Source organism: Olea europaea, chromosome 7 (genome assembly GCF_002742605.1).
Source record: "Olea europaea var. sylvestris chromosome 7, O_europaea_v1, whole genome shotgun sequence".
NCBI classification, from domain to species: Eukaryota; Viridiplantae; Streptophyta; class Magnoliopsida; order Lamiales; family Oleaceae; genus Olea; species Olea europaea.
In genome coordinates, this window is record NC_036243.1 from 16,985,779 (window position 1) to 17,000,474 (window position 14,696).

Sequence of the window (14,696 nt, forward strand, 5' to 3'; positions counted from 1 at the left end):
AAGTATTGCACAAGAATCCGTACTGCATATATTCTTATGAATTTTCTTGATTTGTTCAGGCAATTGATTATCTACAGAGAAGATACAGAATAGTTCTTCGAAGTACCATGAGATCTATAGATGTATACCCTGTCAGGTACTACTTTCCTATAAGAAAGTGCATTCATTATTACCTTCAATTTTTTTTATCAAGGTTTACCCTCGATCGTAAGGGAGAAAATTGATCAACTCACATCTATTATGTTTTTTATTTGTTTCTGATTATCCGACCACCAATGTAATTTAGTCAATTTGAAGAAAAATTTGAAATGAATGAGGTCTGCAGCATCAACATTTAATGAGAACACTTATGCAACACCAGCAACCGAGGGAATAAGAGTGAACGAATGTGAGATTTAGAGCTTAGAAGCTCAAACAAGTACGTCGCAGGGTTTTGTGAGTGAAATCTTGAAGATTGTGCTCCGAATGAAACAAAAAAAAAAGTGTATAAAGAGGTTCTCATTAAATAAAATGTTGATTTCACATACATAATTTCTCATTATTATCTCTCTAATTCATGCATCTTCAAATATCATTACACACTTATAAAATATTTTAAGTCTACTTTTGACCAGTATCTTTAAAATTTCTATTGAATAGACGCACATTTTAACCTCTCAGAGAGTCCAACCACATCAAATAAAATCGCAGAAAAGAAGAGAACAAAGTAACTTCAGATCGTTCACTGTATCCTCTGAATCCAACTATTTATTTCTCAGATCTTCAAAATCCAGTGCTCATTTCCTATCCGATCGAGATTTGAAATTGTAAGGTTCGCAATTTCAATGGCGGTGAAGGGGAGGCAGTACGGGAGAGGTCCGCCGCGTAAAGGGTCGTCATCTATGATGATTTTCTCGATGATCTTGATATTCTCTTTCCTCGTTATAATCCTTTTGGCTCTAGGAATTTTGTCGATTCCAAGCAGTTCGAAGGGCTCTTCGAAAGCACATGATCTCAGCTCCATCGCCCGCAATACCATCACCAAGTAAGAGTTTCACTTGAGCTGAACTATGCGGTTCAATTGCTTACTGACATTGAATTGTACCGACTTTTTGTATAATTGTGATCTGATCATCTGAATTTGTTTTATGTGGTGCAGAGGTGATGAAAATGAGGAGAGGAAAGATCAGTGGGTTGAATTAATCTCTTGGGAACCCAAAGCTTCCATTTTTCACAAGTTTTTGGTAATTAATTCTTATTCTTACGCAGACAGACATATGGGAAAAAATCATTTTTTCATGCTTTATCAAATAATGAATTGTATTCATCTTTATATACGTTAGATGATCCATTTTCTATACGGTACATTTCTGCCACTTGGAACTGGGACCTCAAAGTTAGCGTTCTTGCCTTCTTGGAACTATAAGCCTCCTTTGATGAAGCTTGTTTAGATTATAAGCTGGTGGGTTGCATGAAATATGTGGTTAAAAAAGTGGTTCCAATGAAATGTGTGGTTAAAAATGATGTTTGACAAGCTTATAAACTAAAAGGAAACTTTGTCAAAGAGGGGCTAGCTCTAATTTGAACAGAAATTTCTATTTCCAATCATGAGTCCCAGTGTCCTTAGATATGTGGCATACACTGTAAAATGGCTGGAGAAGGAAAGTCACCTAAAAGCATCTAGTAGCATAAATTCATTAGGTGCATAACTAGACTGCTAGACATTAGCTTTACGATGGAATAGATAACAACAGAATCATTCTTGTGGATTTGAACACAGCAATATATCATGCAGGTGTTTACGGCCAAATGCCGTGAGAATATTGCCTGAATTTACAGTTCAGGAAACCTCTCCTAGCTGTACATTTTTCAAAATTGAATTCTACATAGGCTTGATGAAACCTTTCTGTTGTAGTTGGTTTGACATAAATTTTGTTCCAAAAAAAAGAAAGAAAGGATTAGAGTGATTATCCATCTTAAATGTGTGTAACACACACAGAGGGAGAGAGTGAACAAATGGAAAGAAGTTTTTAGGCATCAGTTGATGAACAGTGCATTGCACTGAAATTAAACTTTGTGACAGAATTGCTACTCTTTTCTTATTTGCATCACGGGTGATCATTTGCCAGAGTTAATGCATTGTGGTTCAGTTTTTGGAGGTAGTTCAAAAACTTAGGGATGTAATGGTTGGAGGGCACTGGCACGCTGTTCCCCCTGCTGCTGGGCAATGATGTACTGTTCCTTACTAGCAGAAACTGAAATAGTGTTCCAAGACACAAGAAATTGACTTGACATAGATGCTACCATGATCTTGATTTCTAGATGAGTGTATCTTAATAATGAAGTCTGTTGTACGCAGTTGTGAGTTAATCATGAAAAGTTGCTGGGACCTTTTTCTTGTTCTTTTCTTTCCCGGATCATGGACATACTGTTCATAAATGTCTTATTGATCTGCTGATGAATGCCTCAACTAAATGCATGGACTACTTGATTGATTTTTCCCCATTTTTTTAACAGTCCAAAGAGGAATGTGAATACATGATCAATCTTGCTAAGCCTCATATGCAAAAGTCCACAGTTGTTGATAGCGACACTGGGAAAACTAAAGATAGTAGGTGTGTCATTTCTTAAAATTTTCAAGTCCTGGAATTTAAGTTGCATTCGAGAAGATGAAAGTTATTTATTTATTTATTTATTTTTCGTGTTATCCGTTCCTGAATTTTTCTGTGCTATTTTTTTTTTTTTTTGGTACAATTTTTCTTGCAGAGTCCGCACAAGTTCTGGTACATTTCTTCCTAGAGGACGTGATAAAATTGTTAGGGATATTGAGAAAAGGATTGCAGATTTCACCTTCCTTCCTGCAGGTATGCAGTTCAATGGCTACTTGTAATGATTCTTATGTGCAACTTCATCTATCATTTTTCTACGATCACAATCATACTGTAAATCAAAAGTACCAATATCTAGAACCTAGGTTGAGGCCAGGACTTGGTATACCAAATTATGCTTGGTTTGAGTATAAAGTTTGTCTTGCATTTCTATTTTAGGCTGGGTTCTTCCAGTTTGTCAATGATAGTAGTTCGCTGTATGGCTGAATTGGGAAAGTAAAGAAATTTGCTTTATCTCCTATATAGTTGAATTTATTCGAAAGGGATAAACCATAATCCTCAAGGGAAAGAGCTAGGATTGTAGAATGGGAAATTGTATTGATGTGAGGAGTTGCATTTATTTCTTTCAAGAGTGCAGTTATTTAGTTGGATGTAGTGCCACCCTTAGCCATCAGCACATCTATTTTCCAAATCCAGTAACCTTTTGTGTTTTATATTTCTCCAATTTTCTCTTGTTATTGCAATTTGTTGGGCCATTTTCTCCACGGTGAAGTAGTCATATTCCTCAGAATCATAGATGCCTCTGCCTTATTGGAGCTGACTTTTCTTACCAATTGACTTTGCTTATCTTAATGTTTTGATTTCCTAGGATGTATCCTTTTAGGTGGTGCTAACTTTCATTATTTTTGCCTGTCCGGTTTTTCTTGGTATATGTTGACATGATGTGCATTTTTGTTCACATATTGGCTATAAGCCGAATTATTTTGCATTCAACAGAGCATGGGGAAGGCCTTCAAGTCCTCCATTATGAAGTAGGCCAGAAGTATGAGCCTCATTATGACTATTTTCTGGACGAGTTTAACACTAAGAATGGTGGTCAACGAATTGCTACAGTTCTTATGTACCTGTAAGTGATTTTTTTCTATTCAATACTCAGTGTAATCTTAATAGGTTCTTATGATGTCATTTGTGACACACTGTATTACAGGTCAGATGTTGAAGAAGGGGGTGAAACAGTATTCCCTGCTGCCAAAGGAAACTTTAGTTCTGTGCCTTGGTGGAATGAGCTATCTGAATGTGGTAAAGGAGGACTTTCTGTTAAACCAAAGATGGGAGATGCATTACTTTTCTGGAGCATGAAGCCTGATGCAACTTTGGATCCTTTAAGCTTGCATGGTCAGTTGTGGTTACAACTGGTTGTTTGTACTGTAGTGCTGATATTTTAGATGGACCTTTCAGATATCTCTTGAAATTCTTGTCTTCTCAGACATAGCGACATCACGTTAGCATTATGTTTATAATCTAGTTGCTGATTTATTTTCCTATGTCTATGGCTCATTTAACATTTTAGATGTGGAATCAACATTGCTTCTTGCAGGTGGCTGCCATGTTATCAAAGGGAACAAATGGTCATCTACAAAGTGGATTCGTGTCCATGAATACAAGATGTAATTTACCATAACAGAGGTAAACTTCGATACCTAGATGAGCACATAGTATTCACTATGCTCAAACCATACCTGTCTGTTATTTCTGCTAATTTAGTATTGCTTCCCAACCAATGCCTATATTTGCCTATCTCTCTTTACGGTATCATATGATTTATACCAGCTTCAGTAACAAAATTACCTAAGATGTTCTATGAAGCATGTTGTAAATATCTTTGCTAACTTTTTCACTAAGATTTCCTTGCATAAGTACTGTATTCATAGGTGATACAATTGACTAGTCCACTGTCGGTTACACTTGGTCTTTTACTTGCCAGTGACATTCGTCCGACCAAGAGCTCGCTGGTATGACTAATAAGATTGGATGATGTTGTATCCAGTATACTATATAATTAGTTCAGTGAACCTGACTTTTGGCCTATTAAATCTTGAAGGACTCTGCGAAGCAGATGACATTAATGAACCTGTCTCGGCCTTGTTTTCCTACTGGTCATGTTGCAGTGTATTTTATTTCAGTATGAGGAATACATCCAACTAATCCAGTGTCATTTTGTTACTCTTTGACGAGTCTAGCTAGTGGCTTTCTGCAGATATCTGTCTATGATTTTAATGATTAATACAAATAATATTTTGCTCAAATATCATTTTATTGGCCACTAAACTAAAACTCAGTGCAAACTCTAATAATCATTAGTTGGAGCCCATCACTCCCTATAGGAAAGGAGATTCAATCTTACTGTCCCCATGGTGAACCCTTTAGAAGAAAAGAACACTGATATGCATTCAAGTTTAAGATATGTTCCTCTCCACTGTGTCTCAATTGCACGATAGTTTTTGTGTTAAGCAATCAAATTCTACCATCATAGCATCATTTACAGAAGCCACAAAAGTATACATTAGTCATGGAATTTGGGCCAAACCTCTTTCTATGCCAACTAGTTTCCTAAGGCACAGCATTGAATTGGCGAACCGTAATATGATGTCTAACCCAGAGTGGAGATGCATATTAAGAATAGAGACATACAATGTTACGTGTCTTCTTCAACAGATCTTTGGTTGTTGAATCTGGTGAAGAATTAATGCAGCGTTTTCTTATAATTAAGTTCACTACTTAGTTTTGGATAAAAAGTGTAATAATGTTATCATTTAGAATTGAGAGAGGGAGAGAACATTAGGGAAAGTACAAGGAGAAGGCAGCATGATGTGACTGTTCCTGAAAGAAGAACATCAGAGTAGTTTGGTCTTAATAGATAATGAAGGTGTGGCTTATATTGGTATGAAATAGATAATTGAATTTGCAGTTATGAATATTGGAATGGTGCACTAGGAAGTAGAAAAGACTTACATATTGGTATTTGAAATGATTCCGAAATTTGAGAAAATCAGATTATTTGGTTTTCCATGCCATATGTGTCACATGCTAAGAAGCACTGACACTAGTGTCTGACTTGTTGACGCTTGATTTTTTGTAAAAGTTCCGACACGGTATGTCGTTGACCCATTGATTAAAATATTATTTTTTAATTTGTTTTAATTTAGTAGTCTAAAATAATAATTTTTTTTATACTTATTGCATCATAAATATAAATGAAATTTGACATTAAATTCATACATGGAGGGTGAAATGGTAAAAGAATTAATTAACATAAAATTTACATTTTGATTTGTTAAAAAATAAAGTTGGAGAAAAAGTAATTAAAAATATACTAAAAAAAAAAAAGCACAGAGCATTAATGTATCGAGTTAAATAATTTGCTTTGAAAAGTACAATGGTTTATAAGACACACGTCTCTTCATCTTTTTTTTTGGATAAGGTAAATGTATTATTTCCAAAATGTAAAAATAAAGTACAAGATCACAGGGGCATAGCCCAGGAAACAAGGCTAGGAATATATGCCTTCCTAGCACCAACAACAAGATCTTAGATTTTTAGCCTAGCCACGATAAGAGAAAATATCCACAAAAAAACCCCGTGAGCGTTGGAGCAATCTATTTTCATTAGATGGAGCCAAGCCCTTACATAAATCCACTCGTGCACAAATAGTAAAAACAACGTCCCGAATAACAGCGGACTCATGTTTAGGAGCGTCACCATGGGTCCTAGCATTACGCTCGTGTCTCTTCATCTTCTCTCTTCTTTCTTCTTTTCTTCTTTTTTCCCCACCAGTCTTTGGACTGCACAATTACCATTTTCTTCTTTCCTTCTTCTTCATTGTTTTCTTCCTACCATCCAACACGTCGCAAGGAATTCCGACACGCATCGGCGACATGATAGAGATGTATTGGTGTCCGATACGTCGACACCGGTAGCATGTCCGTGCTTCCCAGGTTACACTTGAGAAGGTAAATGGTGTGTGATGTCTTAACATAAAATTTACATATTAATTGTTAAAATATAAAGTTGGAGAAAAGGTAATTAAATATATACTACACAAAAAAAAAAAAAAAAAAAAAAAAAAAAAAAAAAAAAAAAGCACAGTGCATTAATGTATCGAGTCAAATAATTTGCTTTGAAAAGTACAATGGTTTATAAAACACACGTCTCTTCATCTTCTCTCTTCTTTTCTTCTTTTTTCCCCACCAGTCATTGGATTGCACAATCACCATTTTCTTCTTTCCTTCTTCTTCATTGTTTTCTTCCAGCCATCCAACACGTCGCAAGGAATTCCGACACGCGTCGGCGACGTGTCAGAGACGTATTGGTGTCCGATACGTCGATGCCGGTAGCATGTCTGTGCTTCCATGGTCACACGTGAGAAGGTAAATGGTGTGTTATATCTTGTGTGGTTGACATATACAAAAGTGTAAAAGATGAGAATGTGCTTCTACCATTGTCAAAGCACGAGTGTATGGGAGAGACTAAATAAAAACCTCTTAAGACTGGGAAACAAAGGATAAACAACCACTCAAGTCACTTTTGCAATAATATCTCTAAGAATTTCGTGAAGGTGACCAAGTCCAATTTCAGAAAAATGATAGAAGTGTTTTTACTTTGTGTCAAAACATCTATTTGCAGGAATCTATATATATATATATATAAAACACTAACTTAGTAAGGAAATAATCTTACTAAAGAGGAAACAAAATATTGATGCCTAAGGTAACTAGAAAACATAATATTTAATGTGGATCCTAATAATCAACTAAGATGAATAGTAACCACGTCAACATGCTATAGTAACTTTCTTGCTCCAATATTGGTCTGTCCTTTTGCATCACTGATGCTTTGTAAACAGACATGACCATAGGGCTCATGGTGCAAGTCCCAAACCATACTATCGACTATTGTTTAGCAGCAACAAACTAACAAAAATGTGCCTTCTTCTCTTCTCATTTATTAGGTGCTAAATATGCATTCTTGAAATGTATTACAAACATGTTGGGTATTCATACATAGCCTTACTGATTATATAAGTGTGTTGATGTATGCATTCTAAAATCAAGACCCCTTTTGATTAGATCTAGATCTTAAAATCACAGTCCCATACTTAATGTTGCATTTTTTCTATTGCAAGCGTACGATATTGATTAAGAAATATAATGGACAATTGAGTCTAGATTATTGTTCCCACGAGGACTATAATTTAATACTTAATCTAATATTTTTAACTCCTATTTGATGAAAGCAAACTAAAAAATGTATTTGGTTGTGATTTTAGTTTAAATACTTGAAATTAACTGGATGCACACAAAGATAGTAGATAGTTTTAGAATTCAAATATGGAATAGATATTAGGGCAGAACAATTTCACTTATTGATCACCTTAAATCTTAATTCAAGATTTCTTACATATTGTAATGTTCGATCGAATTTTTTTTATTGCATTCAATTTGTCCCTCTCGAGTTTTCATTGAGCATATTTAACTAATTCAATCTCGTCTCTATGCGAATCAACTTTAGTTAAACAAAATACTAGTTCTAAGAATTCATAAATAATTGCAGTAATTAATATATGTATCTCTATACGTTATACTAATTTACCAAAATTTACTATATGGTTTAAATTTCAAACTCATCTTTCAATTTATAAAAGATTCACAAAATTATCAAATTAGTAATTAAGTAATTTAATGCATTAAACTTAGCGCAAAATCAACTCATGTAAGATAAAAGAACAAGAATTTTGAATGAAAGAAATAAAGAGTCCCAAATAGATTACAATGTTTGCTCTAATATTAAATTTAGCTACTCATAATAACGTAAGTAAAACAAGAAGTTGTTGCTGAATACATCGTCAAATTTTGAATACAGATGTAAAAAAAGAAATTAATCTTGCACGAAGATCTTCTTCCTCTTCCAATCAATACTTCAAAACTTGGATTTCTTGATTTTCTCCCTTGAATTACACTCTTCAATTTCCAGTTGTATTCCCTATCTTTCTATCTGTGGAATCCCCATCAAAAGTGTAAAAAAAACTTGTATTTATATCTACCCCCATGTTTTTGGTTGTTGTAGGGTTTTTATGTGCTTTAAAAGGACCAAAATCGTGCCCTAATCCATATCAGGCGAAGGCAGATTGTTGGTGCCACGGCGCCATGATGGCGCATGGTGCCATCTTTTGGGAAAATTACAGCTCGTTCATCTTTTAGTAATTTTATCATAACATTCACTCCCGATATCCGATTGAGGAGATTCAAATTGAATTGTAAAAATAACTCAAAGAGCTACAATTTTACTAGAAATAGGTTTTTCCGATTCCATTGATTACTGGCCAAAAATGGGCTTCAATCTCCGGCTGAAAATCTGGAACATCTTTGTGCGGTTGGAAATTGATTTGTGAAAATATTTTAGTCATATTTAACTCTTTTTGGCTTTTAATTACATCGAATTGACCCTTAGCATTCTCGAATCTTTTTCGTGAGGTTCAACACAACTTTTGAATATTTACACTTTAATTCCCAAATCTTGGATCTTGCCCCCTTTTTTCACTTACATTCATCGAGTTTCACCTAATTAATGAAATATACAATAAATTAGGCTATAATTATTCAAAAAAAACTATTAAATGTCTATATTTTTAGGTCCAAACAAGTTTTTCACTTAGCCCTTGTTTGAGCCACATTATTTCCATAAGAATGCATTTTTTATTAGTATATTGATGGAAAATGTGTGGTTAAAATATAAAGAAAATTTTTGAATTTGTGAGTAATATTATTTTATTGAAAAATGTGTGATTGAAATGATGTTAAATTACTGTTTAATAATGTAATTTTCTTAAAAAATGTGGGTCAAACGGGGCCTAAGCCTATGTTTGAGCTCCATTTTTTTCTAAAACTCATTTTTATCAAAACTCATGGCAACTCAGAGTCCCACATTTAGCCTATGTTTGAGCTTCATTTTTTTCTAAAACTCTCTTTTTTTTAAAAAAAAAAACTCATTTTCAATTACACATTCTCTCATAAAATAATTTTATATGTAAACCCAGAACTTTCCCTATCTTTTAAGCTCATATTTTCTAGAATGTCACTACTCCAAAACCTATTTTCCCCAAAAATGGGGCTCAAACACGTTACCAGATACTTCTGCTTTCGTGCAATTTTCCTAGCCCAAGCAATGTGGATGGAATTTGGTATAGTCTAATGGAAATAAAATTTTCTTTTGGGGCCATGAGAGTGAACTAAGAATCAATTTAACGAGAGACATTGGGGTGTCTATTCTTGCTTACGAGGCCTCCTTTCCCATCCATAAGTTGTATTAAATATTGTTGCTATGTCATTGACGTGTCGAGCATTTGTCTGTTCGGCCATGAGAGTGAACTAAGAATCAATTTAACGAGAGACATTGGGGTGTCTATTCTTGCGTACAAGGCCTTCTTTCCCATCCATAAGTTGTATTACATATTGCTGCTATGTCATTGACGTGTTGAGCATTTGTCTATTCTCTTAGCTTCTAAATATGATTGAATTTGTCATCATATACATATTATTTTTTTTAATAGTAATACTTATCTTGAAATTCAGCTATCTATCAAATATAATGTGTGTGGTGGGTGTGGGTGCCCAGGCGATTGGATTTCTTTGCAGGGTAGCAATCTTGAAGGAGTAAGAGCATGTTTGATATATAGTACTGGATATGACTCAAAAATATTATAGACTAGACATTGACTTATTTTCTTTACCAGTGCTTTCAATAGATTAATGTTCAATGCACCTACCAAATGAGGCAGTGGAATAAAAAAATTATGATGCTTTCTAGCAAATTAGATGAAGATGCGCACACTGAATTTATAGTGTTTCAACCAGTCTGATTAATAGAAATATATCGTTTCTGGATGATATTGAGACTGTTTACATCAAATTTGTCCATCGTTTTGATGATATGTTTTTGACAGGGTCAAGAATCGGTTCAGATGCAGTGATTGTTGTACGGTTTTATACAATGGTGACAAGGATTTCAGCAGCAGTTCCATCTGCGTCGGCAGATCAAGTTAATGATGCAATGGTATCCACAATCATGTACATATATCTCAAGTTGCCGCTTTTTGTTGACATCCCATCTGTAGAAATTATTGTATTGACTAAATACGATGGGAATTTTCCATATAAATGATGGAAATTTACTAACTAAAACTATGTGATGAGCGAGCAAAAAGTGAAAACAGAGACTGGGTTGTTTTTATATGCATAATTTTCTGTCAAGAGTCCATTTTGTTATAAAAGCGAAATGTTTTGTTATTTGTATGATTTTATGTAAGTAAGGTCTAGTTTATAGTTTATTGAGAGTTAAGGGATTAGCGATGCAATTTTATTTAGGGTACGTGATTATCTATAAAGATGTCGTGACATATCATTAAAGATGTCAGCTGTAATATACTTTGATGTTTGGGCTTTCCGAATGGTTGGAGTACCATCGTCGAACAGGACTCGACATGTGTATAAGATCTGTGTCAAATTCTTCAAGTTTTAATTAGACACTTTGTCATTTTTGCTTCTTTCTTTCTTATTTTTTTTTTATTTTTTTGTTCTTTTCCTTTTCTTTCTCCCTTTTTGCTCTCAGTAAACCCAACGCCGCTTCCGAGTGTATGGAGAAAGGCGACAACTTTAGGTTTTCCCTCTTCCTTTCTTTTTTCTTTCCATTTTCTTCTATTTTTTGCCCTTTTCTTTCCCTTTGTATCGTGATTTAGAGTTTGTTCGTATAAAATGAAAATGAATTCCATATAATGTACTTGGTGCTCCATTAAGGTGGAATTACAATCAAATCCCTCATTTTTTATTTTATATAACATTTAGTAATTAACTTTCCATAATTGAAAATTAAACCCCCAAAATTATATTTTATTCTTCTTAACCCTTTTAAATTAGTAAGGACAAATATACTGTTATCACTTTTTTTTTTTAAATGTTCTAGAGGTGGGCAAAAATCACCAATACTGTCCAAAACATGATTGGAACTGACCGTAGGCTTTGATTCCAATCTTGCTAGAAAATAAATTAGTTTTGGTTATAAAAACTAGGAACAGAACGATTCATATCCGATTTTTGAGAGTAGAATCAAAATTTGAAACATTTATTTACTTTTGTTTTTGCATAAACGTATTACCAATGTTTTAGTAACTTAAATTTGCTGGTTGAGAATTGAGAACTGAAATGCAAAAGACGTAATATATAGTGCAGGGAAAGATATGGCTATTATATTACTGGAGATTTTGAATGAATGAAATCTAAAAAATGGGGGGCCAATATATATATATATATATATATATATATAACACATGCACCATTGATGTTCCTTGGGTTTCAAATCCATGTGTCAAGTGGCTCTCTTTAGACTTTAATTTTTCATTCTCTCCAAATTAATTTTGAGAAAGTAGACCTACTTGCGAATTAGAACACGTTCGTCTTAAAGAACTTTCTTATATGATTAACGGATCCCATTTAAATAATTGGTCAAAACCAACTTAGAACGACCAATTTCCAACAGGGTTGTCTCTTAAAATTCATCATTTCTATCTTTTTGAAAAAATGGATATTGGTCCTTCGAAGTTGGGAAAGTGATGAGTGTTATTCACACACTTTATCTCACTCCCAAATGAAGGTTTTATGTTAGTATATTGAATGTTTGATGTTGTTACTTATCAATTTTGGTTCATTTTTGCGTTTTAAGATTATCTTTCAACATGAGCTACATAGATAAAATTGAAAAGAATTGAGAAGAAGTTGATATTTTGAAGTCAGAGTTGAGATAGTGACATGTATGAAAGGAGAAGGTGAAAACATGATTGGGGTGCACTCGGACAAAAAATGCGAAGAAAGAAGTAACATGAAGTAACTACCGATAAGCTTGAAGAAACTAAATTGTCTATATTGACACAAATATCTCCACAAGGCACAAGACACGATTTATCGTATAACTTATCTTAATTCGGAGTTATTTACGAAAGTAATACTAGTTTCCATTTGTGCAGCCAGATTGTTCGGGGGCAGTTTTGCCAAGGCAAAGTTCAGAAGTGAAAAACAGTGGTGATCTGTGTCCAGTTTCACTAGTCCAACCAATGCTTGTTTTTATTGCTTTTTAGTAGTAGTAGTTCAAATTCACGTTTGAATCAACAGTTCAAATAAAATTAGATTTATCAATTTTACTACTTAGTGACATAGCCTCATAGGAACGTCACTTTACTAATCACTTTATAACTCATCCACGATATCGTACACTTACGACCTGCTAGGGTGGATTTTATTTTATTTTATTTTTTCCTTCACCAGTTTTGACAGATTTTGGGTGGCACCGTTAGTAAGGGCCTAAGGGCTTGGAAAAATCGGTGCTTATTAATTTTTTTGGGTATCGATTTTGGATGGTTTAAAAACCATCCAAAATCGGTATAGTGTAATTTTGACTGATTTTCTCAACTCACCAAATCGGTGAGTTGTGACCGTTTCTTACATTCTCTTCTAATATTACCTTTAATAAAATAATTATTTTCAGTCAACATATTTTCTTAAAAACTAACTTATAAATAAAAATATATTAACTAAAATATTTAGAAGCAAAAAAATTATATTATAATAAAAAACACTTATAAGATAAGAAAAATTACATTAAAATTTAAAAATTAATTATAAGTAAAAAATTCACTTAAAATGATTCAAAAGTATAAAAATAACTTTTAATTATTTAACGTAAGTTAAATATTAACTTATATGAGTTGGATGGTTTTAAAAATCACTACTAAAACCACTCAAAATCGATCCACTTATAAACTTTCAAAATTGGTACTTTAAAAGACAGTTGTAACTTATACGCCAAAACTCCCAAGTAGGACCTTACGAATTTCAAGCGAACATTAATCTATCTAGCACTTATCTCAAAGGGTCCGTGATTATGAATTTTAATTCTTTATTTTGTTTACGCTCACGCAACATTGGAGATGGTTGAACATACAATAAATAAAAATTTTCTTCTTTAATCTTGTTCAATAGTGTCGAATCAAGGGTGTCAAATATTATTTGATAGCTCCGCCAAGTGCATAGTAATATACATTTCTAACCAGCATAAGATGTAGATGAGAGGGGGGTTGATCCAAAAACTAATAAAAATGGAATGGGAATTGAGAGAGTTAAATGGATGGTCAGCCTTACTGCATTGGCATTCACAGTTATAAATGCTCTTTACATTCTCTCCTCATCAAATCCTTGAATATGCTGCAGACATTCCCAACCCAAAACCTCTCTCTCTCTCTCTCTCTCTCTCTCTCACACACATATATACACACCGTAGAGATAGAAAGAGAGAGACCCTCTTCTTGATACTCAAAAACAATGGCAGTTCATGTCTCTCTAGGTGTATTTGTAGTCTCTGAAATGAATGACAGAGAAATTAGGGTTTCTGGGAATGTATATATGGAAACAGTGACAGTGATATTGGCCTGGTTCACTCAATACTATTCGTAGTAGCTCACTGTGATACTCGTCCTATGTGATATACATATGGTAGGTAGTTATTTAATGTATTAATGTGGTAGTTTTTTATTGACTTATACATCAAATAATCATCTGTCAAATGTATACGATGTAGGACAATTGTCGTAATGAGCGATTGAAAATAGCATTATTCTTGTAAAAAACAAAAATTCTTAACTCAAACTTTCTATATAGCATGTATTTTCCTCGTTTTAATGGTTATTCCAAGAATAATCAACATATATAATTGGAAATAACACGAATAAATGGTATAATTCGAATTACTTGAAATGTAAATTCATGGAGTTTTTTAGCACTTAATCTAAAATATTTAAGTTTGCTTGATGTGAACTTCTAGTTGGCATCATCGTTTTGATGGTAACTTCAAATTTCTTCATCTTATTTTTATAGAATTACAAACAACTTTCTTTATAAAGCACGTTTTATGCTTTTGTCAAGCTTTATTAGAACGTAAAGTGGACAAATTTTATTCCGTGTTGGATTAAATAATATCCAAAATATGATAAGATATATTATGCTCTCA

General features: G+C 33.6%; 1 protein-coding gene across 1 annotated transcript; it reads left to right on the top strand.

Annotated features, from left to right (window-relative positions):
• Positions 1–640: 640 nt before the first annotated feature.
• On the top strand, positions 641–11,084 carry LOC111397201 (probable prolyl 4-hydroxylase 10). The gene is made up of 8 exons (XM_023023984.1): positions 641–1,024; positions 1,139–1,223; positions 2,497–2,594; positions 2,746–2,843; positions 3,585–3,714; positions 3,796–3,983; positions 4,186–4,274; positions 10,588–11,084. Exons 1-7 carry the CDS (start codon positions 825–827, stop codon positions 4,257–4,259), a joined length of 873 nt encoding a protein of 290 aa, XP_022879752.1. The 5' UTR covers positions 641–824; the 3' UTR covers positions 4,260–4,274; positions 10,588–11,084.
• Positions 11,085–14,696: the final 3,612 nt, after the last annotated feature.